The sequence below is a fragment of the Girardinichthys multiradiatus genome, chromosome 1 (assembly GCF_021462225.1).
Source record: "Girardinichthys multiradiatus isolate DD_20200921_A chromosome 1, DD_fGirMul_XY1, whole genome shotgun sequence".
Classification (NCBI taxonomy): Eukaryota; Metazoa; Chordata; class Actinopteri; order Cyprinodontiformes; family Goodeidae; genus Girardinichthys; species Girardinichthys multiradiatus.
Genome location: NC_061794.1, coordinates 28,590,040 through 28,617,843, shown reverse-complemented (window position 1 = coordinate 28,617,843; position 27,804 = coordinate 28,590,040). Strand labels below are relative to the sequence as shown.

At 39.4% G+C, this 27,804-nt stretch overlaps 4 protein-coding genes across 13 annotated transcripts in view; 2 read left to right on the top strand and 2 right to left on the bottom strand.

Annotated features, from left to right (window-relative positions):
- Positions 1–2,976, top strand: part of LOC124866709 (cyclin-dependent kinase 17-like) — a 71,735-nt gene extending 68,759 nt beyond the window's left edge. For all 9 annotated transcript variants that reach the window (XR_007037890.1, XR_007037889.1, XM_047362629.1 and 6 more), the window contains one exon: positions 37–2,976. Coding sequence is in view for 1 of the 9 variants with exons in the window: in XM_047362650.1 (XP_047218606.1) it covers positions 37–74 (38 nt within the window). In the remaining 8 variants the exon portion in view is untranslated. The remainder of the gene's footprint in view (positions 1–36) is intronic.
- On the bottom strand, positions 376–25,069 carry parapinopsina (parapinopsin a). Its single transcript, XM_047362712.1, has 6 exons — positions 24,933–25,069; positions 6,474–6,839; positions 4,887–4,977; positions 4,551–4,788; positions 4,231–4,473; positions 376–4,152 (listed from the first exon to the last, which is right to left on the bottom strand). The coding sequence occupies exons 2-6, from the start codon at positions 6,799–6,801 to the stop codon at positions 4,012–4,014; spliced, it is 1,041 nt and encodes a 346-aa protein (XP_047218668.1). The 5' UTR covers positions 6,802–6,839; positions 24,933–25,069; the 3' UTR covers positions 376–4,011.
- ddx20 (DEAD (Asp-Glu-Ala-Asp) box polypeptide 20) lies at positions 8,685–19,888 on the top strand. Its single transcript, XM_047362589.1, has 11 exons — positions 8,685–8,942; positions 9,188–9,282; positions 11,957–12,125; positions 12,220–12,334; positions 12,415–12,557; positions 12,680–12,818; positions 12,948–13,006; positions 14,237–14,319; positions 14,441–14,546; positions 18,346–18,447; positions 18,539–19,888. Exons 1-11 carry the CDS (start codon positions 8,747–8,749, stop codon positions 19,618–19,620), a joined length of 2,289 nt encoding a protein of 762 aa, XP_047218545.1. The 5' UTR covers positions 8,685–8,746; the 3' UTR covers positions 19,621–19,888.
- Positions 22,010–27,804, bottom strand: part of kcnd3 (potassium voltage-gated channel, Shal-related subfamily, member 3) — a 171,138-nt gene continuing 165,343 nt past the window's right edge. For both annotated transcript variants that reach the window (XM_047362606.1, XM_047362597.1), the window contains one exon: positions 22,010–26,831. In XM_047362606.1, the coding sequence (XP_047218562.1) occupies positions 26,657–26,831 (175 nt within the window). In that variant the 3' untranslated portion in view covers positions 22,010–26,656. The remainder of the gene's footprint in view (positions 26,832–27,804) is intronic.

Genomic DNA, 27,804 nt, shown 5'->3' with positions numbered 1-27,804 from the left:
TTTTGTGCTCTCTCTCTCTCCTTCTCTGCCTCTCAGGCCAGGGGAAGAATAGAAGGCAGAGTGTATTGTTTTAGTGCTGGTGGGGCGGTGAGATGCAGAGGACAGTGACACATGGAGCTGTCTCGTCCAAACAAACAATTACCAACCCCACCACACAATCTGAAGGAGCGACGCACACCCTACCACATAAAGTCACACACTCCTACTAGAGGAAAAGACAGACCTACACATGCAACATGCACACTCATGCAGGGAACGTGATAACAAAACCACACAAAACTATGGCTGAGAATTGCAAAAATTCTAATTTATAGACCAAGACTCTGTTCAATCCTAAAGATGAAAAAGAATAATAAAAAAGGTGTGATGCCAGAAGAAAAGTTGGAGAATATATGGTTCTCCTTGCTGCTACTACCACTGTTGTCCAGAAGAGGGCAGCGTTATAATGTGAGCTGACTCAGATTTGAAACAGAACTTGCTGTATCAGTGAGCTGTAAGGAAGGAGTCAAAGTGAACATGAGTAAGAGGTGTCCACTCTCACTTTCTGTTCACATTATTGCTGTAAATAAGACTAAGCAGTTGAACTCTTGCTTTTTTCATAGCACACCTCACCCTGAATCCTAACTCTAAAGCATTGCACCTCAATCCTAAACCTTTACCTGACCCCTTAAATGATCTTTCTCTGTCTTTTTTTTATAACTATCTTAAACACATTGACTCACACTGATGGCTCACTTGAAAGTGGCGAGTGTGGGGAAAATTGGAGTTTACAGAGATAAACATTTGCACCTTATTGCCCCGCAGAGGTCAGGGTGGCTGTTTCTGTTACCTCATCGGTCGCTCCAGCAGAGTAGGATGCCAAGTACACGACTGAACAAGAATCAATTGAGAAACCAAAAATGAACCCACTAAAATCATACAACATGGATATTTTTTGCACTACTTCACTACTTTATATTTGAAAACACTCTGCATTCCTGCAAAGGTGTAAAGAACATTATACTGCAAGATGCTGTCGTTCTGTTTTGAGAAGGAAAACGCTGAACAGGTAAAGGAAGTGTACAAATCCTCACCTACTGATTCCAAGACACCCCTCCCCTTGTCCTTTTTGCCTTGATTGAGAAGCTTTGTTGTCTCATGTGAGATGTTAATGTTAAACTGTCCCCTTTGTATCTGATTTTTTACCTCTAACTCATGAGTAGATCCTTAAACTATCTTCTGTCAAACCTTATGTGCTTTTTTTTTTATATTTTACTTTTTTTAAATACAAGAAATTTGTATATATGATCATGAGATTTACTTTTTCAGAAGAAGCAATGATTATTCCAGGATGCTGTTCTCAGTCTTAACAGTGGGTGATTAGCTGGGGACGTGTTGCACATTCCTTGAGCTCAGGACTTTTTGCTCGTGTTGTTTCTGTGGATGCTGTGAGGTGCAGGTGATTGCGTGTCTCCCCAGTAGAGCAAATCATGGTCCGAAGTCCTTTGCAATGCTGGTTTATATTGTATGTAAAGAATTTCAGTCTGTGTTGTCACTCATTCTGTGTTAAATCCAATGCATCATTGCTGTTTAGAGACTACCTTACATTAAGTCCATTCTCGTCATGTTTTTAAGCATGTTTCTATGTTAAACACATGTTTTTATGTTGGTATGTGGAATAGCTGTTGCAGGAAGAGGAATACCTCCTTCAAGTGTTGCATGGGACATCATTATATCACCTGATTATTACAACAACACATAATATGAACCTGAAGTACCAAAAACAACACAAAGAAAATGACTGCACAGTGTGACGTTCTGGCTGGGACCAGAAGGGTTGTACAACAAATCAAAGTCAGCTGAAACGCCGTACTTAGACACTCAAACACGCAGTGCCCTCCATATGTCCTGCCACCTCCTCGTAAAGATGTGTGAAAAGCAAACTCAATTAAAAAAACTAATTAAAATACAGCACAAAAAATCATGTTTTATTGCAGTAGCCTAATTTCACACAAATTTGAAAAATTGAGAAAAATATATTCAGCAGAAAAACAAATCCTCATTTATGTATTTTGTTTTCTTTTTACAAAATTATTGGCAATGTATTCAATGTAACTGGAGCTTTTTCTAATTATATTTTAAGTTAAATATAGTAAACATGTTTAATTACTAATCCATGGCTTCCTGTTTCCCTGAGATATAGATATGGTGTGACAGACCCCCTTAGCTACTCTTCAAACTATAAAAGACAAAATAGCGTATCATGTAAGTAAGGCAAATGTGTTCATAAGTCAGGAAATCTACAGTTAGGCAACAGTTAATAAGATTAAAAAAGATTAACTTGTTCTGTGGTGACAAGATAAACTTGTCATAGAAGCAAGATGGATTTTTACGGAGATAAAAAAAAGTCTCTAAAGCTCACTGTTGGATAACTGCTGCAGGTTTTTCAGTTTCAGATTATTTTACTGTAATAAAATATTATTCATTAATATTTTAATCATTTCAATTTCTACATATTTTTACTTGGTGTGCTAATAAGTGTGGAGGGTGCTGTATTGTGCATTGATCCGTTTTGGTTTTACGGGCTGCCAGAACCGGGATGACTGACGTCAGTCCTCCCAAACACCAGGTGTTCAAGCACACAACTGCTGTTTTTACACACCAGTTTGCTCACATGTCAACATGTACTGTATCTGTCAGAAGGCCTGTTAATGTACGTCAGAGTTCTGACGTTGACCTCAGGCCATTTCTGTGTTTTCTCTGAAATGGATTTAGAATGAGTCAAGTGATCCCATGCCTCTGTCCGTCATAAGGACTACTAATTTTCCTAGAGTGTGACCGTATGTAGCATGTACATAGATTATCCCTCACTCTGTATATACAGAAATGTACAGGTTTGATAGAACTATTCACATTCTAGATTTGTCTCCTTTTTTGCTTTTCTTTATTAAAAGGCTTAGCAATATTTCTGTAATCAATAAAAAGCCATTGAAATTGTTTGATTGCATTTGTGTTTATTTGAGCAGGTGACACATGACTTTCTAATCAACTTGACGAAAAAGACGGTTAATTTTATTTTCCCGCTCTGCACACTGAACCCAAACAATAAAACTGAAAATCCTAAAAATGCAACAATGGTTAATTCAGAATGAATATCATGTATTAAGATTAACAGTCAAGGTGGTTTGAACATCTGATTTAGAAAAACTGTATATATTCTAAGTCATAACTTTATTCTGCTTAAGCAGTGCTACCAACTGCGCCACCGGAACCTATATGTAATATGATCCAAATACTATGGAACCAGTTCAATGGTAATTAAGTTAAGTCCAGAATGTTTTAAAAACTTCCGAAACAAATTTAGAAATCTACGTTCAGAAAAATACGGAATTTTGAAATGGAAAAATTTGTAGAAAATCTGTTCCATTTCATTTTCCCCAGCTGTCAACTTAAACCAAACAGATCCCATAATAATGGAATTTTATTTTTTCTGAAATGCATGAAATGAAATGTTCAAAAGATATAATCAATAATTAATTTTTATATGTGTGCCCTGTCCACTTTGTGTCTAAGCAAGATGCTGTCTATCATGCCTTAATTAAATAAAGTGAATTATGTATTTGGTCAAGGAAATTTGCGCTGACACTGCGAGGCAACCAGACCCACCATATCGTTTGCTTAAACTGTCAGAACAGGACACAGTAATAAAAACTAATAGTGATTGTAATTTGACAGTAAATCTAAAGACACCAATACATTTCACAAACACAGAAACATTTGAGGCTCGGACAATAGATAAAATACACCCAACAACATAACACACAGAAATCAGTACAAATAAATAAATAGGGTAAAAAAAAAAACAAGTTAATGTTTGAATATTATAAAACTTTAAACTGCAGGAACACATGGTGACAAACAATTGGTTTCTTTTCACAGTTATTTCTACATTTATACCAGTAAATCATTCTTACATCTATCTGCTGTATTGTGTAACTCTCAATGAAAACCAAAAGCTTTTAAGAGTAGTTTTTATTCTTTTGAAGATTGTTTCAGTACAACTCTGTTGTTTTTGTTGGCTGAAGCTACAGTTGTGGCAGCATCTGATATTTGGGCTTCGGGGGGCCATGGGCTCCGTCCACACAGAAGAACAGAAACAACACATTCTCGAAACTGGAAGACAAAAAACATTGGGTGGTTTACTGCAGTGTGGTTGTTCGCGTTTGCACATAAATAGTGATGAAGGGTTACCTGTCTGTTCATGAAAATATATATGATGGGGTTGTAGACAGTGCTGCTTTTGGCTAAATAAACAGGTATGGTGGAGATGACGGGGTCTATATAAAGACTAGGGTCCATGATGACAGCCAGGGACATTGCTGCATAAGGCAGCCATGTGATCAGGAAAGCCAGAACCATCACCACAACCATGCCTGCAACCTGCTTCTCCGCTTGATAAGTGCTCCTACTCTCAGATGTTTGCAGTTTAGCAACCTGCGGAAAAAGATAGAGAATTTACTAACAAAACAGACAGTCTGCAAAAATGTACATCAAGATTCTGCATTGCTCACCTGACGAAGGGTCCATAAAAGTCTGGAGTAGGACACCATGATAGTGAAAAATGGCAACACAAAACATAGAGAGAAGTAGATAATGATATAGGACATGTTTGCAGCATCACGACTGTACCAATTTGGTGCACAGGAAATTTGAACCCCTTCTAGGTCATAACTTCCCCAACCAAACAGAGGTGGGGTGTTCCACACAAATGACCACACCCAGGAAAGGACCACGCCTGCGACTGCATGCCTGTGGACGACAAGAACAGCAACTCACATGCTGTTGAGGGAAACATTGCTCTATTTTTTTAAAGAGTGAGTGTGCTGAGGAATGTTAGTACATTTCACCTGGTCTGGAAAAGAGCAGCTCCCATGGGATAACACACCACGATGTAACGTTCAACAGAAATGACAGCGACTGTACACAGAGCTGATATACCTGGGGGGGGAACTTTATTTTATTAAAATGTATAATTATTGATATAGGAGGATATTTTTTTGTTATCTTAAGATATGTGCAATTGTGCTTACCTACTTACACAGGCAGGGAAAAGAAATCCTGCTACATTATTGCATTTCTCAGATGAATATTTTATTGAAAAACATTTAAATTCTCATAAAATTTAAGTTTATACAAGATAAATTTGAGAAATAAATTCAAATTTTCAAGAGACACCTGTTCCAACATTACATAAAGTCATAAATGTTACAAACAGAGCAACAGTGCTAGTGCATATTAAAATACAGTGTCAAATAGTTTAGGATAATAAATAATTACAAAGCCATGATTAAGAAGAAAAGCATGTTTAACAACAAAAGCAGGAGCCTACTGCCATTTTCTCAATATTTCTGACCCGCAGATTAAATTCACCCAGAGAAATCAGATCAAAGAGTTTCAGTTCCTTGTGGAGATGATTGCAGGTTATTTGGTTCATACACAAATATTTCAGTCATAATCTTTATTGGTTTGTTTCCAGATATCTGCAATATTCAATGAAGAGTTATTCCTAACCTCTAAAGTCACATTATTTTGATATTTAAGTACTTTATGGCCTAAACAAAAAAAAAGAGAGAAATTTAATCCTATATTATTGTGGGAGTCAGTTATTGACTTTCTAAGTAAATTTGTTTTAATCTTTCCTGAAAAAACTCTTGCTGATGCATTTTTTCAAACAGAGCTCCTGTATTTATGATTCTACAACAGGAGTACGACACTGATCTTAACATGAATGAAATTATTAAAACCAACATGTAAGTCTCTTTCAAAAATGATTTATCTAACATGTATTTATTTGTATAATTTTAAATGCTAAAATCTTTGTTGTTGATGTTGGTGAAGGAATTTGATAAAGTGAAAAATTACATTTTGACTCGAATGCTCTTTAAGGCAGTTCTGGACTTTCCCTTTGACTAACTCTCTTAGTATTATTGCTTTTAAATTCTGAAGCTGCCTAAAATATCTACTTTTTCAACCAAAATTAGATAAGTTGAGGAAACTGAATTGTATAAAAAAGGACAATTGATGTTTGAATGATTATCTTGATTTTCTATAATGGTACCAAGTAGCACTTATGGGTTGAAGATCTGTGGACTGGGGACAGAGCTCTGTGGAACACCACAAATATCTCTTCATAGCTTTAAAAATGTTGATATGCATCATATATTTTATAGTGAACTAAAATATGCTTATCTTGGTGAACATGAATTGGAAGAGAGATATTAATGGGTTTGCTTTATAAAACAATATTGCACTATATTGTAAGGAACTGCACACATTGTTATGCATTGCGTTTGATGACTAGTAAATTTGGATTGTTTCTTGCTTTATTTATCAAAATGCATATTTCAAATTAAGCATCCAACTAAAATCAAATCAATCTTACAAAAGGCTGTGGGTACAATTTTAGGATTTAATATTAAAGAAAACAGACTCACCAAAAAAGGCAACAGCAAAGCCTCCAAATACACAGCCCAAACGTCCCAGGCTGAAGTGTCCCATGACACTGTTGAAAGTGGTGGGCAGGCCTCCAAACACAGCACAGCCAAGGTCACATACAGCGAGGTTAACCAGGGCATAGCTCAGCGGCAGCCTTAACTTTCTGTGTCTCACTGTCACCACAATCACAAGGACGTTGAGGATGATCCCCACCGAGGAGAACACACCCATGATTATGGCCAGTATTGTGTATCCCCGGGGAGACAGGAGGTCTGTGTGCGTTGAACTCTTAGATGAGACGTTTGCAATGAGGGTAACATGCTCCATTTTGGACCCGGCTGGGTGATAAACTGCAGAGTGAAAAACTAAATTAAAAAACAAGACAAAAAGCAACACATGTATGTGGTTAATCAGCAGCTCAAATCCAAATTTTCCAAGATGTGAAATTTTTAAAACAAGCAGGAACAAGAGGAAACAACAGCATCTGCTTTTTATTTGTTATGCCATCTTCTACTTGACAGATGCTCTGCAACATCTTAGGAAAAGACAATGAGGTAGAGCTGCTTTAATGAGATGAACCATAATTCTTGTTGATCAAATCAGTAAATCCAGATTATGAAGACAATGATAAACGTATCCTCTTAGACTGCACTTTACATTATTGCTAGATTTGATGACAATAATTGCTTGGAAGAAAATTATGCAAAGGTTTAGCTTTTGTTGAAAATTTGTTTTTCCATCCAAACAATTAGATTTTTTACATGCAGCTTTATCTATGCAGGAGAATCTAATTGGAACGTAGGACCTTGTTTTTAGGAGAGACCTGAATGCAAGAAATGTACAAATCAACATTGATATCTACAACATTAGACAAAACAACCTCAACATATTAAAACTTCTCCCCACAAATAATACATTGTTTTAAAGCTGAAACCTTTTTGCTTTTCATAAATATTGTTAAATATATTTTTTAATACTCTCAACCCTGTGTCCCAACAAACATGTTTGGATGACATTTTCGAACGGGCTGCTAAAATCTGACATACAGCAAAGAATTGAGATGATAGTTAAAAACAAGTAATTACTAAAAGTTTGTATTACCAGGCTTCTCTGCTTTGTTGCATAACTACCCTTAAAGATTTGCAGCTGATTGGGACAGAGAATCTTACATCGTATCGAAGTTACAAAGACTATTACATATTTGTACCAAACAGTAAAGCCTACAACCTTTGAGACAACCTGGTAACTAAAAGGGCTTTTAGTTCACCAAATATGTTAATGAGTAAGATAATTGGGATATACGTAGTTTGCAAAGCCACAAAAAACTATCAAGGCAAATGTAATGTGTAAGATACAATCAGTGGAGCTTTTTCATTTGGGCTATATGGCTTTCCACCCAGGGTGACAGGCTCAGGCCTAGGGGAGGGCATCCACGCAAAAAAGACAAAAAAAGGATTTTCTATTTCTCATTTGCATTTAGAGCCAGAGGAAATGGATGCATCCCTGATGTGTGCACACAGTAAAACAAAACTTTGCTCTACTCCGCATTTGACTGATGCTGGTAACTGATTCACAATCTATGATTTACTAGATTAAATGTCTAATTTGGAGGGGTTTGTTTTTGGGTATCTGGATTGCATTTAAGCATCTTTCGTTCAAAATCTTAAATACTGAGACTGCTCAGATCTTAACTGAATAATTCTACACTAAACACAGACTCTTAAATGAATATAGAAGATTTTAAAAACATTTATTCTATTACAAAAGACATACAAATACAAATTTCAATGTCTTCTTGGCGTTAAGACCAGTTTAGATTGAGGCAAGAAGAAAAGCATAGTACATCAGTTCCAAACCAGAACTGAACTGAATTATTCTACAATGATTACCAAGATTAAACAAAAAATCTGTGATTTTTTTAAAGAAAAATTTTAGTTTTCACAAAAATACTGTTAAAATCACTCTTTTCATCCATATCACGTTAACAGATCACCATTTTTAGTTTTAATATTCATGATAAGATACATAGTAAAACGTTCGTTTGCCAGAATGGACTTCGACTAGGTTTGTTTTGGACTGGGAGGACTGGGAGAAGGAAGGGCTCATCTGGGCCCCATTCGTGTTAGAACCGCCATTGGTTACAAACTGGTATATCTTTAAAGATTGCGCCTATTTATGATTCCTCCGCGACACTAGAGGGCGCTAAACCTATGTTCTTGCGCCGCTCTGTGTTGCTTTTAACTTTGTTGGATCACCGGCGGCAACAGTAAATATGGCTGCCTCCATGAGGAGAGCCGCTCACGACATAGAAACGCGAAAGAGGACCGAGGATGTTCTTCTGGCGGAGGGGATTGACTTCGGCTCACTGCTGTTGTCTCAGGCCGTGCTGGAAGGACTGTCCTCCGCGGGGTTTCAGAAACCGTCCCCGATCCAGCTCAAAGCGATTCCACTGGGCCGCTGCGGACTCGGTAGGTACACAGTTAGTTGGCTCCGTCCGCAAGTGAACAGATGACAGACAGTGGATGTGTTAGCATCAGAGGCAGACTGATTGAGTATGTTTGCCGATCAATTAAAGGACAAACCTTGGCCTCACTAACACTATGGCTTTGTTAGTCCTAAAGGTGACAGAAACAAGCCTCTGAATGCTGTTCTCTACGGATGGCTTACAATAGAAGGTTTGCTGCTAATTTTTGTATTGTTCATCTTGTTTCAGATTTGATTGTTCAAGCAAAGTCTGGAACAGGAAAGACATGCGTGTTTGTCACCATTGCCCTGGACTCTCTTGTTCTGGAGAATGCGTCCACTCAGGTCAGTGGAAATACTTAATTGGAGCTCATGAGTGTATTCTGGAAGACATATACACACTACTCACAAAGACAGGGATATTTGGCTTTTGTCTGAAGTTTCAGGATGCCCCTAAAATGCTCCCTAGCATTTTTAGGTGAGCGTAATATGACCTTTTCTAAACTTCTGAAAACACATGTCCAGCTGTTCAGTGTTTCCATACTTCCTGCAGACCTTGTTCTCCAACAAGGAGCTTAATGCAAAATTCAGGGTCCAGGGAGCATTTAGGCTGGATGACGGACCAGTGGGCTTCAGTGCTGTTCTCTGATGGAAGTTGATTCAAATTGAGCAGAAATGATTGTTGCCAGCGATGTTGGAGACCTTAAGGAGAGCGTCAGCCAATGCTGTCACCAGACGAGCCTTTGATGGTGGTGTTACAGTGTGGGCAGGTGCGTCTAGTTGATACAGAAGTAATGTTTCTACATAAATGCCCTGCTTTCATGATATACCACTGTAGGGTGAACATTTTACCTTTTCCATAAATTTCACCTGAAAGCCAAATATCCTTAACTTTTTGTAAGTAGTGTGTATGTACAGAGGTTGGACAATGAAACTGAAACACCTGGTTTTAGACCACAATAATTTATTAGTGTGGTGTAGGGCGTCCTTTTGCGGCCAATACAACGTCAATTCATCTTGGGAATGACATATACAAGTCCTGCACAGTGGTCAGAGGGATTTTAAGCCATTCTTCTTGCAGGATAGTGGCCAGGTCACTATGTGATACTGGTGGAGGAAAACATTTCCTGACTCGCTCCTCCAAAACACATCCCTTTCAGACAGCTTCCTCTTGCGTCCACAGTTAATCCTGTTGGTGGTATGCTGACATTACCCTGGATACCGTGGCTCTTGATACATCACAAAGACTTGCTGTTTTGGTCACAGATGCGCCAGCAAGACGTGCACCAACAATTTGTCCTCTTTTGAACTTTGGTAGGTCACCCATAATGTTGTGTGCATTTCAATATTTTGAGCAAAACTGTGCTCTTACCCTGCTAATTGAACCTTCACACTCTGCTCTTACTGGTGCAATGTGCAATCAATGAAGACTGGCTACCAGGCTGGTCCAATTTAGCCATGAAACCTCCCACACTAAAATGACAGGTGTTTCAGTTTCATTGTCCAACCCCTGTATATATGTGTGTATATATACACTACATTGCCAAAAGTATTTGTCTGTCTACTTTTACATTTAGATGATATTTGATGGCATTCAATTCTAAATCTATAATGTCCAGTTTGTTAATGGACCCTTTGTTGCCAGCATTAGCAACTTTAACTATTCTGTAAACATCTTCCACAAAGTTTAGGAGTGTGTTCGTAGTTAGAGGAGAAAATAAGAATTGCAGGTCAGGTTGAGGTCAGGATTATGTGCACGCCAGTCAAGTTTCTTCTTCTTAATACACATATAGCCATGTTAATCATGTACTTGATGGTTTGAACCTATATAATATATATACACAGTCAGGCCTGGAATTAACAATACATCTGGCAAATTTTGACTTAAAGTAACTTTTATTCAATCAGCAAGTTTTTTTCTTGATTGAAATGACACAGGCGCCTCCTATTTCTCAGCTTTTATTTACATTTGAACAAACAGTCCAACGCTGCACACGACTGGGTTCCACGGATGCAGACCAAGGAGGACACACTTATCCACATAAGGCACACAGAAGCTTGCTTGCCTTTGCAAATGCTCGTCTGGACAAAGAATAAGACTTCTGGTCTTCTATTTTGTTTCGTCAGATCAAACAAAAAATTTTATTGTCTGGCCACGATCATGTATCCTTCATTTGGCGTAGAAAAGAAGCCTTCAACCCTAAGAACATCATCCCCACTGGCAAACGTGGTGGGAACATAATGCTTTGGGGGTGTTTTTCAGCCAATAGACCATGGAACTTAATCAAAGTAAACGACGCAATGAAAAATGAGAAAATCATCAAGAAATGACTTGAATCCAATTGAGAATCTGTGGAGGGAGCTAAAGGTCAGCATGATGGCAAGGAGACCCTCCAACCTGAAACAGTTGGAGTTCATCGCTAAAGATGAATGGTCAAAAATACCAGTGGAGACATTCAAAAAGCTGGTCAGCAATTATAAGAAGTGTTTGATTGCCGCAATAGCCAATAAAGGCTTTTCTATTCGTTATTGAGAAGGGAACAAATAATTTTGGACATGCCAGCTGCTGTTCAAATTTAAATAAGAGCTAAGAAATTAGTTCTTCCACAATGATGCCTCTTCATCATCTTATTATCATCTGGGCCTGTGCCATGGCCAATCAAGAAAAAACTTGCTGATTAAATAAAAGTAAGTTTTAGGTTTGCCAGGGGTGTAAATAATTTCAGGCTTGATTTTATATATCTTCATGTTTAATGCATATTTGGTTAAATCCATTCTGTTCTTGCCAAAGACAGATGGTTACAAGCACTAAGCACTCATTTCAGTTCTCTTTATCTGATCACTGTAAGCTGCTTATCATGAAACAGAAGCATTTTTAATCTCTTTCAAAGCCCACCTGGTTTAAATTAACATGCATTACTTTCCTCCAACCATGTAAGCTCTGGGCTCTTACCACCTTAGAAGTATCAAGCATCTGTTTTAAATTTCTTTTTTTTTTTCTGTAATCCTTTTTCTTCAGGTTCTTGTTTTGGCTCCGACACGTGAGATCGCCGTGCAGATCCACTCGGTGGTGATGGCCATCGGCTGTGCCATGGAAGGCCTGGAGTGCCATGTTTTCATCGGGGGCAGGCCTGTGAGCCAAGACAAAGCCCGTCTGAGGAAGTGTCACATCGCTGTGGGCTCCCCCGGTAAGAGGCCCTAAGGATTTTGATGGACAGGATCTCCTCATGTTGTCATGGTGATTTTGGCTTTCGTGACAGTGTTCCTGGTTTGTATTTTCAGGTCGCATCAAGCAGCTTATCGAGCTGGGCATGTTGTCCACCGCTAGCGTCCGGCTGTTTGTTCTGGATGAGGCAGACAAACTGCTGGAGGAGGGGAGCTTCCAGGAACAGATAAAGTGAGATCAGTTCAGTGCAGATTGTTGCTAGAATTTAAAACCTGATTTATGCATTTACCCATCTCTGTGCTCGCTCTCAGCTGGATCTTCTCCTCTCTGCCTGTCAACAAACAAATGCTTGCACTCTCTGCCACCTACCCAGAATCCCTTGCTCAACACCTTACCCGCTACATGAATGAACCCACTTTTGTTCGACTCAATCCGAGTGACATGGGCCTGAAAGGTAGGACTCTTTTAATGGAAATGAATAAAATTTTGTGGGTTTAAGATCAATTTCTACCACAGCTTCTGACACTTGAGTTCAACTGTTGATTTTGAAATGAGGATTATCTGTTGTTTGCTCAGGTCTGAAGCAGTATTACAAGCTGGTACAGTCCCATCCGTTACCTCACAAAGTTTTTGAGGAAAAGGTGCAGCACCTGCTCGAGCTGTTCAGTAAAATCCCATTTAACCAAGCCTTGGTGTTTTCTAACATGCACACAAGGTAACAAAAGCACAAATTCTCATATTCCTTTTTACTGCTGTTGAATGCCTTTATCTCATGGAAGAAAAGATAATTGAATTAGATGACCAAATTAAGATGTAATCCTGACATGCTGGATTTCTCCCTCAGGGCTCAGCACCTGGCAGACATCTTGTCCTCCAAAGGCTTACCTGCAGTTTGTATTTCAGGTGAGGTTAAAACTTTATTAAGGAATAAAATAAACAACAGAGAAAATAACAGGTGTTAAAAATATAACACCAGTTACACATCGAGAGAGGAGAAAATTTAGCAAATGGGAGATAGAAATAAGCAATGTTGATTTAAAATGTATCAGGTTTTTTAAAATGTATCTCTAATTAAAAATTATTACAAAATTCAACACAGCCTTTATGGCTACAACTCTTTCACTGCATACAGTCTAGAGCAAACACAAACAATGCTCCAAAACGTACTCATCACCTACGCTTCTTCAGTTACATTAAGTAGTACAAAAGCATTGCTAAACAGAATATTAAAATTTTGAAATATAAACATCACATTTATAATTGCCATCCTGAAACACTGAAAAAGAAAAATAGTTAACAGGGTTTACAGACATCACAAAGGGCTGTTTATTGTTATTATTGCAGATTAACTCATGTTTATCATGGGTAATCATTTTATATCACTGTATACAGTGAATGTTAGGATCTTGCCCATATCTACTGGAAACATGCTAAAAAGTGTGATGACTGGAAGCTATTTAAAGCCATATGCTGTCATGGTGAAAATGAGGTATAACCAAGTTAAATTCCAGGGTTTCCATTTTCACGGTATCTTTGTCTATTAATAATACGTTTGAGTTGGATCATTTGTACAGTAAAAACCTACAATTAATAAAGGGTGTGCTTGCTTTCTGGCTGTATCGTTTGGTCACACCACCATGTGGCCATCAGTGGTATTGCACAAGCTTTGCTCACTTTATCTCGAGGCCACTAGCTGAATCCAAGTTGCTCTGAGATTTAACTCTCTCGCAGTCCCGGCGAAGCGCTAGTACAGAGCGAGACAGATGCAAAGAACTGGACGCGGGGTTGCTCTGACCCCCCGAAAGACCAAAAATCTAGGGCAGTGGTCGGAAATGTGATGTGGAACACTCCCTGCTGCCTGTAGTGTGGGAAAACCACAAAAAAGACAGTGGAAAACTCGAGTAGTGCACAGGGGGTCCGTGCGACCCCTCCAGGACTGTGGGAGGGTTAAGACCACCGTTGTATTCATCATGCCATACATTTTTGCCATCTTAGCAGGCAAATAAAAAATCAGTTTTTATTACTTTTTAAACTGTATTCTTCATATGATCAAATTCAGGAGAAGTACATAAAGACATGAAACAACATGATGTAAAGTAAAATAAGTTAAAACCTGAGTGGTGATTCATACAGGTGGTCTGAGTCAGGACCAGAGACTTGAGGCAATGTCCAAACTGAAGCAGTATCAGTGCAGAGTGCTCATCTCTACCGACCTGGTGAGACAAGCTGTTTTCCATAAGTCACTTACCTCTTGGATTCTGTACTTATTTGTTAACTATGGGCTTCCTTTTCATTTGAATATGTTTGGTTTTTTTGCCCTTCTTTCCACTGAGACAGACATCCAGGGGCATAGATGCAGAGAAAGTGAACCTGGTGATCAACCTGGATGTGCCACAGGATTGGGAAACGTACATGCACCGAATCGGACGGGCTGGGCGGTTTGGTAGGTCTCCATCAATCAAAGGGTACCAGAAATGTGTGCTGTTTGACCGTCAGCTTTTTTTATTTCACCCATTCAATCGGCCCAGATGGTTGATAATGTTAGAGCAGAAATGGCTGTTTGCATCATTTTTGCAGCATCAACTCTGTGCTTCACATTTTTCAGGATGGCATGCATTTTGGATTCAGCTCAAATGAGTCAATTTGTAGAACCAGCCTTTCAGCTGTTATGGTGCGTTCAGAACGACCGCGATTTCAGCCAATTTTTCGCCTCATTCGTGTGCTCTCGCTCGCCTAACATTTTGGCAGCAATTTGCGTGGCCAATGGCCGACAATGCTCCGCTCACGCCACTCCCTTCACCACATCAAAAAGGAGCTCAGAGGAGCTTCTATCTGCTGCTTGCCGGTTTCAACTTAACATGGCGCACCTGGATTTTACGAAGTGAGTCACGGCGCTTTATTTATGGAAAGCCAAACAACGCCGCTGTCGTCGCCGTCTCTGGAGAATCTGGTGAACCCAGAGACGGAACCAGTATGGAGCGTACCACCACCTACTCCAATGAGCTGCATCTGGATGACTCGCTTTCAGCGGTACTTCCGCCTATCCAGGACCCAGTTTGAGGACCTGCTGTTCTGCGTTGGGCGACGAATCAGCCTCCGGGACACCAACTACAGGCACTGTATCCCCGCTGCAGAATGCCTGTCCATCTGTCTTCAGTGAGTAAATAAATCTCAGCTCAATAGAAAGCTGTGTGTGAAGGCCACATGTGTGCTTCACAACTTCATGCGTGCCTTCTTGAACAGTCCTTTTCAGGACAAAATTTCAACGGCTTTTTTCAACGCCACCCACAAACCTCTCAGAGCAAACCTTCCTTCATCCTATGTGTACACGAATGTTTCTGTCTTTTTTATATACAGTGCCTTGTGAAAGTATTCAGCCTCCTTGAACTTTTCAACCTCTTGCCACATTTCAGGCTTCAAACATAAAGATATAAAATTCTAATTTTTTGTGAAGAATCAACAACAAGTGGGACACAATCATGAAGTGGACTGAAATTTATTGGATGTGTCAAACTTTTTTAACAAATAAAAAACTGAAAAGTGGGGCGTGGAATATTATTCGGCCCCCTTGCGTTAATACTTTGTAGCGCCACCCTTTGCTGCAATTACAGCTGCAAGTCGCTTGGGGTTTGTCTCTATCAGTTTTGCACATCCTGAGACTGAAATTCTTGCCCATTCTTCCTTGCAAAACAGCTGGAGCTCAGTGAGGTTGGATGGAGAGCGTACGTGAACAGCAGTCTTCAGTTCTTTCCACAGATTCTCGATTGGATTCAGGTCTGGACTTTGACTTGACCATTCCAACACCTGGATACGTTTATTTGTGAACCATTCCATTGTAGATTTGGTTTTATGTTTTGGATCATTGTCTTGTTGGAAGATAAATCTCCGTCCCAGTCTCAGGTCTTTTGCACACTCCAACAGGTTTTCTTCCAGAATGGTTCTGTATTTGGCCCCATCCATCTTCCCATTAATTTTGACCATCTTCTCTGTCCCTGCTGACAAAAAGCAGGCCCAAACCATGATGCTGCCACCACCATGTTTGACAGTGGGGATGGTGTGTTCAGGGTGATGAGTTGTGTTGCTTTTACACCAAACATATCGTTTGCATTGTGGCCAAAGAGTTGGATTTTGGTTTCATCTGACCAGACCACCTTCTTCCACATGTTTGGTGTGTCTCCCAGGTGTTTTGTGGCAAACTTTAAACGAGACTTTTAATGGATATCTTTGAGAAATGGCTTTCTTCTTGCCACTCTTCCATAAAGGCCAGATTTGTGCAGTGTACGACTGATTGTTGTCCTATGGACAGACTCTCTCACCTCAGCTGTAGATCTCTGCAGTTCATCCAGAGTGATCATGGGCCTCTTGGCTGCATCTCTGATCAGTTTTCTCCTTGTTCAAAATGAAAGTTTAGAGGGACGGCCGGGTCTTGGTAGATTTGCAGTGGGCTGATACTCCTTCCATTTCAATATGATTGCTACACGATTGTGTCCCACTAGTAGTTGATTCTTCACAAAAAATTAGAACTTTATATCTTTGTTTGAAGCCTGAAATGTGGCTAGAGGTTGAAAAGTTCAAGGGGGCCGAATACTTTCGCAAGGCACTGTATGTCATGTTTGTAAATTGTAGGTATTGTCTTCCCTTCCTTCTTTACAGGGACTGCACTGACAGATTCGTGACGCGAATTGACAGAAAAGTTCAGATTTTTCAACTCCAGCAAAATTCGCATTGCGTCCCTCACATCGCCTCGCTCCTGAACGCGCCTCTACATAGGGTTAACATGGAAATCACTCGCTCCTATCGGATCATTCGCAGTCAGTCTGAATGCACCATTAAGTGAAAAGCTGGTTCTATGTTTATGATTGTTGTCCTACTGTGAGGTGAACCTCCACCTGAGCGGGTTTTTTTTTCATGGATTGCTCTATATTTAGTTCAATCCTCATCCCACGTTCTCTGACCGGATTCACTGTCCAAGCTAAAGAAAAGCTTCCCCACAGCATGATACTGCCACCATAATAAGAAAGGTATTTTGCATTTAGGCCAAAAAAAGTAAAGTTTTTGTCTCATCTGACCACAGCAACGTTTTCAACATGTTTTCTTTTGCAAAGTGAACCCCCACGATCTTTCTTGCTACTTTTCCATTAAGAACAGCGATGTAGGGTGCGCAGTTCAACAAAAGACAAAAGCCACAACACAACGACAAAAGCTACAATGGAAGTAAAAAACAATTTACATAAAATGAAAGTGGTGGTCAAAATGATGCTAATACCTTAATTAAGTAAATGAAAGACAAGAGCATTTGGGACTTGGTCGTTAGACTCATAACACCACTGCAAGCATTATTACTTCTGTTGTGGCTTGTGTTGTTGTGTTGAACCCTCTGGGCCACCGTAGTAACTAACAGCTTTTGTGTCCAGAGATTCCTACACCCAAGATGTGGATCTCTGCAGCTGCCTTACAGTTATCATGAGCCTCTTGCCTCCTTGCTTGGCCGTTCAGTTTAGTTGGACGGCCATATCTTGTTAGGTTGGCATTTGTGTCATACTATTTTTTTTTTAAGGATGGACTGAACCAATGTTCAAAAGTTTGAACATTGGTTTATAACATAAATGTGTTTTAAACTTAGTGTGTTCCTTGGTCATCATGATGCCATTTGTTGATTAATGTTCCCTAACAAATCTCAAAGGCCTTCAGAGCAGCTATATCTACGCAGAGGTTAAATCGCACACAGGTGGATACATTATACTAGTTATGTGACATCTGAAGGCATTTGCTTTGACGGGATTTTATTTAGCAGGATCAGGATAAATGTGTTAAACGTTTCAGATTTTTTTAAATTTTCTTCTCCAACTTCACAATTATGCACTACTTTGTGTTGCTTTGTCACATCAAATCATAGTAAAATAGATTGAAGTTTGTGGTTGGACCCTGAGAAAAAGTGCAAATGTCCATTTTCCTACATTCAAACTTCATTTCTTCACTGATCAAGCTCCTTAGCAAGTTACCTTCGTTTTGTAACATTTTGACCGACTGCAGTATGCTTCGAAATTTAACTTCCTCGACTCACATCATGGTGACTGCATTAAACGTCGTTTTTGAAGATTAGCTTCGTTCCCTTTAGTATCAGCAGGTTTTCAACACCAGTGTCAACACTGTTAGTGTTCCTCATCACACAACCGTCACACGTTCTTTGATCCTCTCCCGCCATTATAGGGGTCCTCTTCATAGTCTTCATGTGTTTGTAGGCACTCAGGGGATGGCTGTGACCTACTGCTGCCATGGGGAAGAGGAGAACAAGATGATGGCTATTGCTCAGAAGTGTTGCCTCAGTTTGTCTGCTTTACCATGTGAGTCCATGAGAACCTTTCCATACTTTTTTCTTTTTTTAAGCAGATCAAGTAAAAGGGTTCTTGTCTCATGTGTCCTCTTTCATTTTAGCCATCTTGGAGCCTGGTTTGATGGATGAGCCATGTGACTGGGACGTGTGCTCCGAGGCCGCCGCTCCAGACAATATATCTCAGCTGATTTTCAAATCTGTAAAGAAAAAGCGTACAAAAACAGGGGCCCCTGTGTCTGAGCCCATCGGGAATAAAGCTGTAAAGTCCAGCGGTCAGAGGAGGCCAGAAAAAACCCAAACAGCGACCCCGACACCACAGAATGAAGAAGACAGTGAAAGGCAGATGGTTTCCACCAGAATGGAGAGTCTGCAGCAGTGTCCTTCTGAAGTGCCACTGACTCGGAAAGAGCTGCAAGACGCCCTGCCGAAGATCCCCCCCCTCAGCTCGTTCAAAAACAGCCGGTCGAAGTTTGTGACGTTTGAGGAGGCAGAGCTGGACTTCAACACCTTCATCACCACAGGTTTGGGAAGATCAGTGGAGATCATCAGAGAGTTCAGAGGCGGAGTGTGCGGTGATCAGAACGTTGAGTACACCGAGTGTGTCACATTGGAGGGTGATGGGCCTGTAGTTTTGACTCAAAGTGGTGAACGGTTGCAGTCACTTTCTGTTTCCTCAAGCTCCCACTCTGATTTGGTTGCTGGTGTCAAACCCGAAGGTTCACAGGAGTCCACAGTAGCTGAACAGAAGACAGTTTTTCAGCATGTGACTGGAAGTGCATCCACTGTGCCCAGAATATTTGGCCAGAAAACCTGCAAAAGTGTGGGAGCTCCATCTCAGCCTGAGAAAAATGATTCTGTAAGAAGCAAGCAAGCCAGTCATACACCAACTGGTCAGACTTGTGGGCATAAGTCCAAAAAAATAAAAAAAGACAGCACAAAGTTGTCAAAGAAGGTTAAAGGAGAGCCAAAGAGGGAAACTGATGAAGAAGAGAGCATGGAAACCGAGGAGGAGTGGAGCTCTGAGACGTACTGGAAAGCCTGCTACAAAGCCTGGAGTGATTATTACTCTGCTATGTCCATTTTTCCAGAGTATGGCTACCAGAGCTACTACGATGTAGCTCACAACTGGATGGCTGCTTATCGCATGAATGCAGTCTACATGCAGGAACTCATGAAACACTAATTGAGCATTTCCAGTAATTCTGATATCTGTTAGGACACATCTTCAATCTTGAATCTGGTTTTTAACATTTCCTGCCTGAAATGGATTAAATGAGCAGGTTTGCACTTTGGGTCTAAAACAATGACTCTAGTTCTGTATTTCTCAGTTCATATGTTGTGTCAATTCTTTTTGTTATCGCCTAAACCCAGCATGTACTGTATATTTGAAATAGGTGTATTATTTCTGTTCAGGGCATAATACTACCAGAAAATAAAAATCTGTGCAAAAATCTGCTTTTCGTGTCATTTTTTGTCAGCCATTCAAATTGTAGCGGCCCCTTGATTGGAAAGGCCAAAGGGACGAGCACAAGCCAGACCTTTCACAATGTGACGCCGCTCCTGAGGTTGAATGCAGGAAACAAGTTATTTTAAATTTCTTAAAAGATCCTTAGAGATGTTAGTGGAGTTGCAGGGTTGAGAGTTGCTGCTGTCCATCTTGGCTGCTGTAAACTGCTCTGCAAGCACACTACTGCTTCTCTTTTCTGCTCTGTGGGAGAGACGGCCAATTCTTTTTAGTGATTTGGATTTAAGATTTTTTTTTATGAGTTTGTTTGGGCTATCATAAAGGGGAAGCAAAATGAGAGACATTTAGACAAAGACAATTAAGAAACAGGTAAGTCTGACAAACAGACTTAAATTGTTACTTAATACATCATTTGTACTGAACCATGCATAGTTACTGAAACATGGAGCATGCTGATTCCTCTTTTGTTTCTGTTGTGCGCTCTGCTTATAAAGGTTTAAGGCAACATGGACAGAGCGGGGTCCAGTTGATGCTGGCAGTCTCCCCTCTCCTTCATCAACAGGGTCATCTCAGCAGGCCTCCATCAGGTCTGATGTGAACTGCTGCCTCCCCCGCTGGAAAATGACTCTGGTCCACATAAATGTGTCATCTGCTGGATGACCTTCATAGTACAATGCAGTAGCACTTTGGTAGTTGTAAATATTCTGTGTGCTTTCCAAAATAAGCAGGACACATTTTAAATATTTCTCTTCATAAATCAAACAATAAGCCATCTCAGTTAGCAACTCAAGGTAAAAATCTAAATCAAACAAATCATTTTTTGTTAAATGGTAGTTTTAATGAGCAACTTTTAACTGATGTTTTTCCAAAGATATTGCTCAACCTGAGGTCACTGTCATTACCTGATCTGAGTCATTACCTAAAATGACTCATGTGCTTTATCGCTTCTTAATGTGGATCACAATCATGTTGAGGGCAGTAGCTGCAAAATGTACTACCAATAAAGTCCATAGCAGAAAAATATTAGTTATAGTATGGCATATATACAGTGCCCTCCACATTTATTGGTCCTTCTGGTGAAGAAGAGTTAAATATTGCAGAAGCTTTATCTCAGACTGAAAGATTTAGAAAAATCCAACTTTAACTGGAGTGCATTTAATTAGTGGGGGTGAGGGTTCACTTTACAAATTCTTCACTAGGGTCACACTTGCTCCCCCTGCTGTTGATAGTATAGCCCCCAATTTGCCAATAGGATAGCACTTCTTCTTTACCTCTAACATTTTACACAGTTGAATCATACAGACAAACAGATCTTTGATCATTCCTCTTTGGACAATCTCTCTAGATCCTTGGTCCTGTCTAATGTTCTTCTAACCCACAGGTTTTCCACAAGATTTAGGCCAGGGGACTGAGATGTCCATAGATGGAGGGCTAGTGATTTTTGTGTAGATTTAGCCATTTCATTTTTGATTATCATCCTATTAAGGGCCTAATTTTGACCCATTTTCAGATTTCTGACAGAGGTTACCAGAATTTTAGTGGACCCTTGGCCTAAATCTTCCATCCTACTCTATAGTGGGCTTTAGGTACTTTCCATATATTTGCTTATTTCATATCAGATCGACCTGGAATGTTTGTTGCTGAAAAGCTCAGTCATAGACTGAGTTCCAGTTAGCATTTAGCAAACTCCACACAGAGCACCTTTTCTTGATATGCCTCCCAAACAAAGTCATTTTCAAATTTATTCTAGGGTGAAGTTAGGGCACTGCAATTAATTCATTTATTTTTCAGGCTTTTATAGATCTTCACCAGGAGAGCCAATAAATATTGCGCTTTACAGAAATGTCCATACACACTATGCATGTGTGACTCACTTTATGCAGCGACTCATATTACTTAAACAGCTGACCTTTCAGTGATTTTTCTCTACCCAAAGAAACCACTTAAAACAAATATTCTAAAGGTTTAATGCTTCTACTATATAGTCTGCACTTTTGGAGCAGAACAATAGACTTGAAGCTGACGTCTTCTTGCTATTACTGTTGTTTCTACACTTGGACGCATAGAAAAGAGTTAAAGGTGAAGAAAAAAGCCCACAAACCACATGTTTTGTGGCAGATATAGATGTTTTATCAGGCGTTTCACAGTTGGGACACAAGACAAGGTCATAAATAATATCCAACACATGACAAGATACGCACAGCAGTAGTCTCAACAACAACAGGTGGCATAGAAGGGCAAAGCAAAGAGAAAGGAGAGACAGTCAAAGTAGAGTATTTAACAGAGACAGACAAACACAACCACAGACCTATTTTTGTTGTTTGTAACTAAAAATGCGACCCTTCAACGCTTCTAGCGTATTATATGCTTACGTAGTATTTGAAATGGTGTTAGGTAAAAATAGAGCTGACACAAAATAACTGGTTGTGAAAACAGGCAGCAGTTTTCCCTGCAGCAAAAACAAGAAGCCATCACCTACTCTATTTGATTTAGTAGATTGGAAACGTTTTATTGTGAAGTCAATTTCTGTACCCTTCATTTTATAAATACAACAGAAATGTATCCCGTCTGTGCTTGTGGTTTTTAATTTGCACATTGTGACTAAATGCAAGTAGTGGATCTAGGCAGTCATTAAAAGTAGCACTAGGTCAGTACTAGATAATATCAAAGGTAAAGCATATTTTGGTGCAGTTTTGTAGAATAATTGTAGCTTTCTTTGGGTTTTTACTAACCTCTGGATGAGTGAGAATTGTAGAATAACAGGGGAGTCAAGCTGACCTTAACATTTCTCAAAGTAATGCTCTAATATGACACTTTGTAGTGTTCACAGCTGCAGAAAAAGAAAAAAACACTACAGAAGTGCAGATATTAGACCAGTTTTAGTATTGCTTTCAAAATGGCACACTGATGCATCTGTAGCTCAGTCTGTGTGCTCTTAATCACCATGTTTAAAGGTAAACTGCATACTTTAAAGTCAGAAGGCCTAAAGATTTTGAAAATAGAAAATAGAAAAAAAATACAATCAGCAGTTCACCTGTTTTTTGAAGCAGAAAGTTATTTCAAAGCACACTTTGCTGACAGAAAAATAGCTTTTGGAGCCTACCCCTCTACAAGGGAATCAATATACACTGCTAAAAAAAATTAAAGGAACACTTTTCAATCAGAATATATCAAGCCACTGAAACTTCTGATCTGGTCAGTTAAGTAGTAGAGGGGGTTGTTAATCAGTGTCAGCTGTTTTGGTGTTAATAAAATCAACAACAGGTGCGCTAAAGGGGCAACAATGGGACGACCCAATCTCCACGGAGGGACGTACAGACCTGTACAGGATAAACAATGGCTCCCTGACTGTCTTTAGGGATTGGAATTAAATTCTGAGACCCATTGTTAGGCCCTTTGATGGTGCAGTGGGTCCTGGGTTCCTCCTGGTGCTGGCCTCATGTTAAAGAGTATGCAGGCAATTCCTAGAGGATGAAGGAATTGATACAATTGACTAGCCTCCTTGCTCCACTGACCAAATTCCAATAGAACATCTCTGGGACATCACGTTTAGGCCTATCTGACACTATCGGGTTGCACCTCAGACTGTCCAGAACCTAAGTGATGCTCTGGTCAGGATCTGGGAGGAGATACCCCAGGACACCATTTGTTATATCATAAGGAGCATGTCCCGACATCGTCAAGCATGCATCCAGGCCAGACAAACTACTGAGTACCATTTTGAGTTGCTGAAATGATATTTCAGGAAATTGGACTGGCCTGCTGCATCAGTTATTCAGTTTAAATTTCTCATTGACGTCAGATTAAGCCCTCTGTGGGTTGATCATTTTCATCTACCTACGTGGCGTCCTTTTGTTCCTAACACATTAGCCTTTCTATACCAGTATGCATATTCAGCATGACTTTTCTCAGTTGAGATCTGATGTACTCTCAAAGTGTTTCTTTAATTTTTTTGAGCGATATTGTTTTTTTTTTTATAATAATGCTCCACGTGGAACCTCAAAAAAAAAACAGTTTCTTGACAAAAAAAAAAAAACACTACTGGTTGCTTATTGGCAACACGAAAACAATGGAGTGAGCACTCATACATTCCCCAAAGAAAATAGGTAAAAAGAAGATTTCTGATCACCCACCAAAAACAGTTTTTCGCCCCAGGATAATGAAACAAGTGAGATCTTGGCTTCAAGTGAAAGAAGGTCATGCTACACGACGATATGACAACAGACGGCTCTAGAAGAGTCAGCAGCCAGATCATCTACTTTGGTTGTGAACAAAGTTTCTCAACTTAGAAAGTGAATTCTTTCATTATTGGTTTTGCTTTTTCTGTGTGTACTGTCAGTACAAAATTGTTGCTGATGTCCCTGGATTGCTGCACTATAATATGAACATACATCAATTAACTGCCCTTTCTAATAAATCCTCTTCTGTGTTCACCCACAATAATTAGCTACAGCCCCGACTTGACTTTTTCTTAGTGACTGAGCCAAATTAAAATCAGATTTTTTTAATCAGTATATATATTTCATATAACCACCAAACATTAGCTTGAAGGGATTTCTCTGACAAAACAATACTTGTTGCAAAATAACAACCGTGGACAAACTTATTAAGTTTGAGTGGCATGACAGATTTTGATCCCGAGAATGTGAATACTTACTGTTGAATACAGGAAACGGATTATTTTCTTGATAAAGACCTTTCTGACGGACAAATTGTGTATAGCTACATTATTGTAGAACAGTGAAATCCTTACGAGTAAAACACAAACTATGTGTAGGAAAGTGAGACTTTCAGTTGCATTCTTAACTGCCTTGTGAACACTTTCTTTCAGGCTGTTCCGCATATTTCTCAACTTTGGAAATTGAAATGACTACAACTATGGTAATTTTGAGTCAAAAACACAACTAAAGAAAAATTGCAAAAAAAGATGTTTCTTGACAATGGCAATGGAAATGAACACAACAATCGTAAGCAAACAAAATTGAAAAGGTCTAAATGACATAAAATTATGGCATATGCCCTTAACTTACAGAGGTTGTTGGTTAGTCTGCTGTGACGGTAGCTGCTCCAGACAGGGATCTCATTGTTCTGAAGACAGAATGGACAGAACTAAAATGACACTCAAGAGGGAAAAAGAAAAGGCCAAAAAGAGTGAATTCAGGGTGGGATAAAGGTATCTTCATTAGTTACAAGGACTGACTTTATCAGGGAGTAATATTAATATTAAGGTATAAATATTCCTATTAGTGGGGTGGGGGATTCGGGTGGTTGGGCAGGCAGACATACCAGCATATGTCTTGGTTGGAGATCTGCTAAATTATGTTAATCTAGTATCCTTTATGTCCCTGTGGTAATTTTTACAACAGATTTCCGTACTTTAATGTCTCCAAAAGGAAAAGTATAAAATAAATCCTTTAAAACATCGAGGACAAAAAGTACAAACACCAAGTTTGCTAACAACACAGAGTACGTACATATACTCAACAACTCTGAAAAATGCTCGCTGAGTTTAGGGAAGAAAAAAAACGTTAACAGCTATAAAAACGGCCGAAAGCATATTGTTGTTCACACAGTAGTCAGGGACACAACAGGACAACAACAAGAGAGAGAGAAGAATGTAGAGAGGAGAGCGAGAACAAGAGGACAGATTCACTGCTTCTGCCAAACGATGGTCAAATATTACAAAATATTCTATTAACAATGTTCACAAAGATTATGGGCTCAGGGCAGATTTTTCTCAGCAAATTCTCAGCAAATGCCTTGTGCTTTTCATTGTGGAGATTAGGATTCAAAGTAAGCTTTTTTTGGTTCATTTGTAAAATAAATTGGATTTCTCAAGGCCATTTGGGCTAATGGAGCCAAAATAAATGGTAAGTAATTCAAATATAAAAAAAAACAACACTATTTAGTCCTGACAACTAAGCACAAACTTTGTGAAACCCTTGCAATTGAGAATTTTTTGACAGAAATATGTGCAAAGAACCCTTTGGAGTGGCAGCTAGTCATATATATCATATACTGAGCCATAGATACTTCCAGAAAAACTGAAATACAAGTTTTCAATCAACTGAGAGAAACACACACAAATTCACTCACACACACAGCTCTTCTCAGAAACAGAACAACTTACAATCTATCTTAAAGTTACAAACACTCATTCACAAACACTCACTGGTATCGCCATCGCACAGACACCTACTGCTTTTTGGGTTTTTAAGAATTTATACTAAAGTGGAATAATGCTCAACCTGAAAAGGAGGTTAGAGGACCAAAATGGCTGAAAAGGGCAGTACTTTATTTTAAAGGCATTAAGCAGTAGGGGATGATTTGGTTTTTTTGTTGTTTTTTTCCATTACCTTTCAGTTTTCCCAATTTCCCCATTGTATTTCCTGCCCAAAATGAGTTAAACTCAAGCATAAATTATATAAAAAGGTGCTTTTGTGCACAGTGACAGATCAGTAACTCCAGGATATGGTCCAGTCCTCATCCTAAATGATTTCCTATTAGGCTTTCTTGTTATTTTACTCACACACTCACAAACGAACACACATCTGCCGACCACTAACATGAAGATACAACGTCTGAAATCCATCTTCTGTGTCTACAGGGAGTCTGTAACACATGACCAGCAGAGGGCAGGCTCCACCAGGGCTAGATTATGTCTCTGAAAGCCCTTTCCATTATTGTCAGTCCTTCACAGTCTGTTTCTGAGTCTTTCCCTGCCTTATTTTGTGGTGCTGCTGCAGTCTAGGCTTCACAGCGCAGACACCTTCACGACATTTTGAAAGGTGGGAGCTGCGGGTAAGTGAGCGTCGCCCTCCGGAGTCGTCACTGGTGGTGTGGGAATGCTGATGATTGCTGTTGTGATCTGGCTGCTCTGGCAGTTCAAAGGAGATGACTCTTCTACGCGCATGTTTAGACTCGAGCGGCTGAGGGGGAAAAATGATAGTAAATCACAGATTAAAAATAATCCCAGGGAAATGTTTTGCTAAAAAAGAACAAAGTTTCAAGGGAATAGGGTTGTCCCAGACTAGCTGTGGTGGTAGAAGAAAAGTTCAGAACTTCATCTGGGCAAATCATCACAACGTTTTGGTGCTTATAAATGGTTTCGGTTTTTCCTAGAGAGACATGAAAAGCAGCTAGCTTGTAACTGGTGAAGTAATCTTAATGTCTCATACTCGACGTGTTCCTTGAATTTGCAAATGTAAAAGGTGTGCAAGTAATCCATTTAAATTGACATACACTAAATAAGAATAAACCTTTTCTCACTGTCTTGACCTTAACTCTGACTTACCATTTTCTGTTTTAGGTCTGTCAAGGATCACTTGCTAAATTCAATAAGAGAGAGATTTTTTTATTAATTTCTTCAAATTTAGAGGTTTACACACATTTAGTATTTTGTAAAATTGACTTTTAAATTACTTGGGTCAAACGTTGTAGGTGTCCTTTTACAAGTTTCTGACAGAACTGTTGTAACTGAGTCAGATTTGTTTTCCACCTTTCTTGCACACACCTTTTCAGCTTTAACCGAAAGCTTTTCTGTAACACTAAGATCAAGGATATGTTAACATAACATCTAAACATTGACTTTCTTGTCCTTAAGACACTTAACTAATTTGGCATTATGCTTATGGTCATTGTCCATTTTAAAGACCCATTTGTGCCCAGACCTTAACTTCCTGACTAATGTCTGGAGTTGTTTCTTCAATATATCAACATAAGATTCTTCGCTCATGGTGCCATCTATTTCGTGAAGTGCATCAGTCTGTCCAGCAGCAACCCCCCCAATCAGCATTATGCTGCCATCCCCGTACTTCATAGTGGGGATGATGCTCTTAGATTTGCAGGGATCTCCATTTTCACGTCAAATTTGATAACGATCATTTTGGGCAAACACATCAA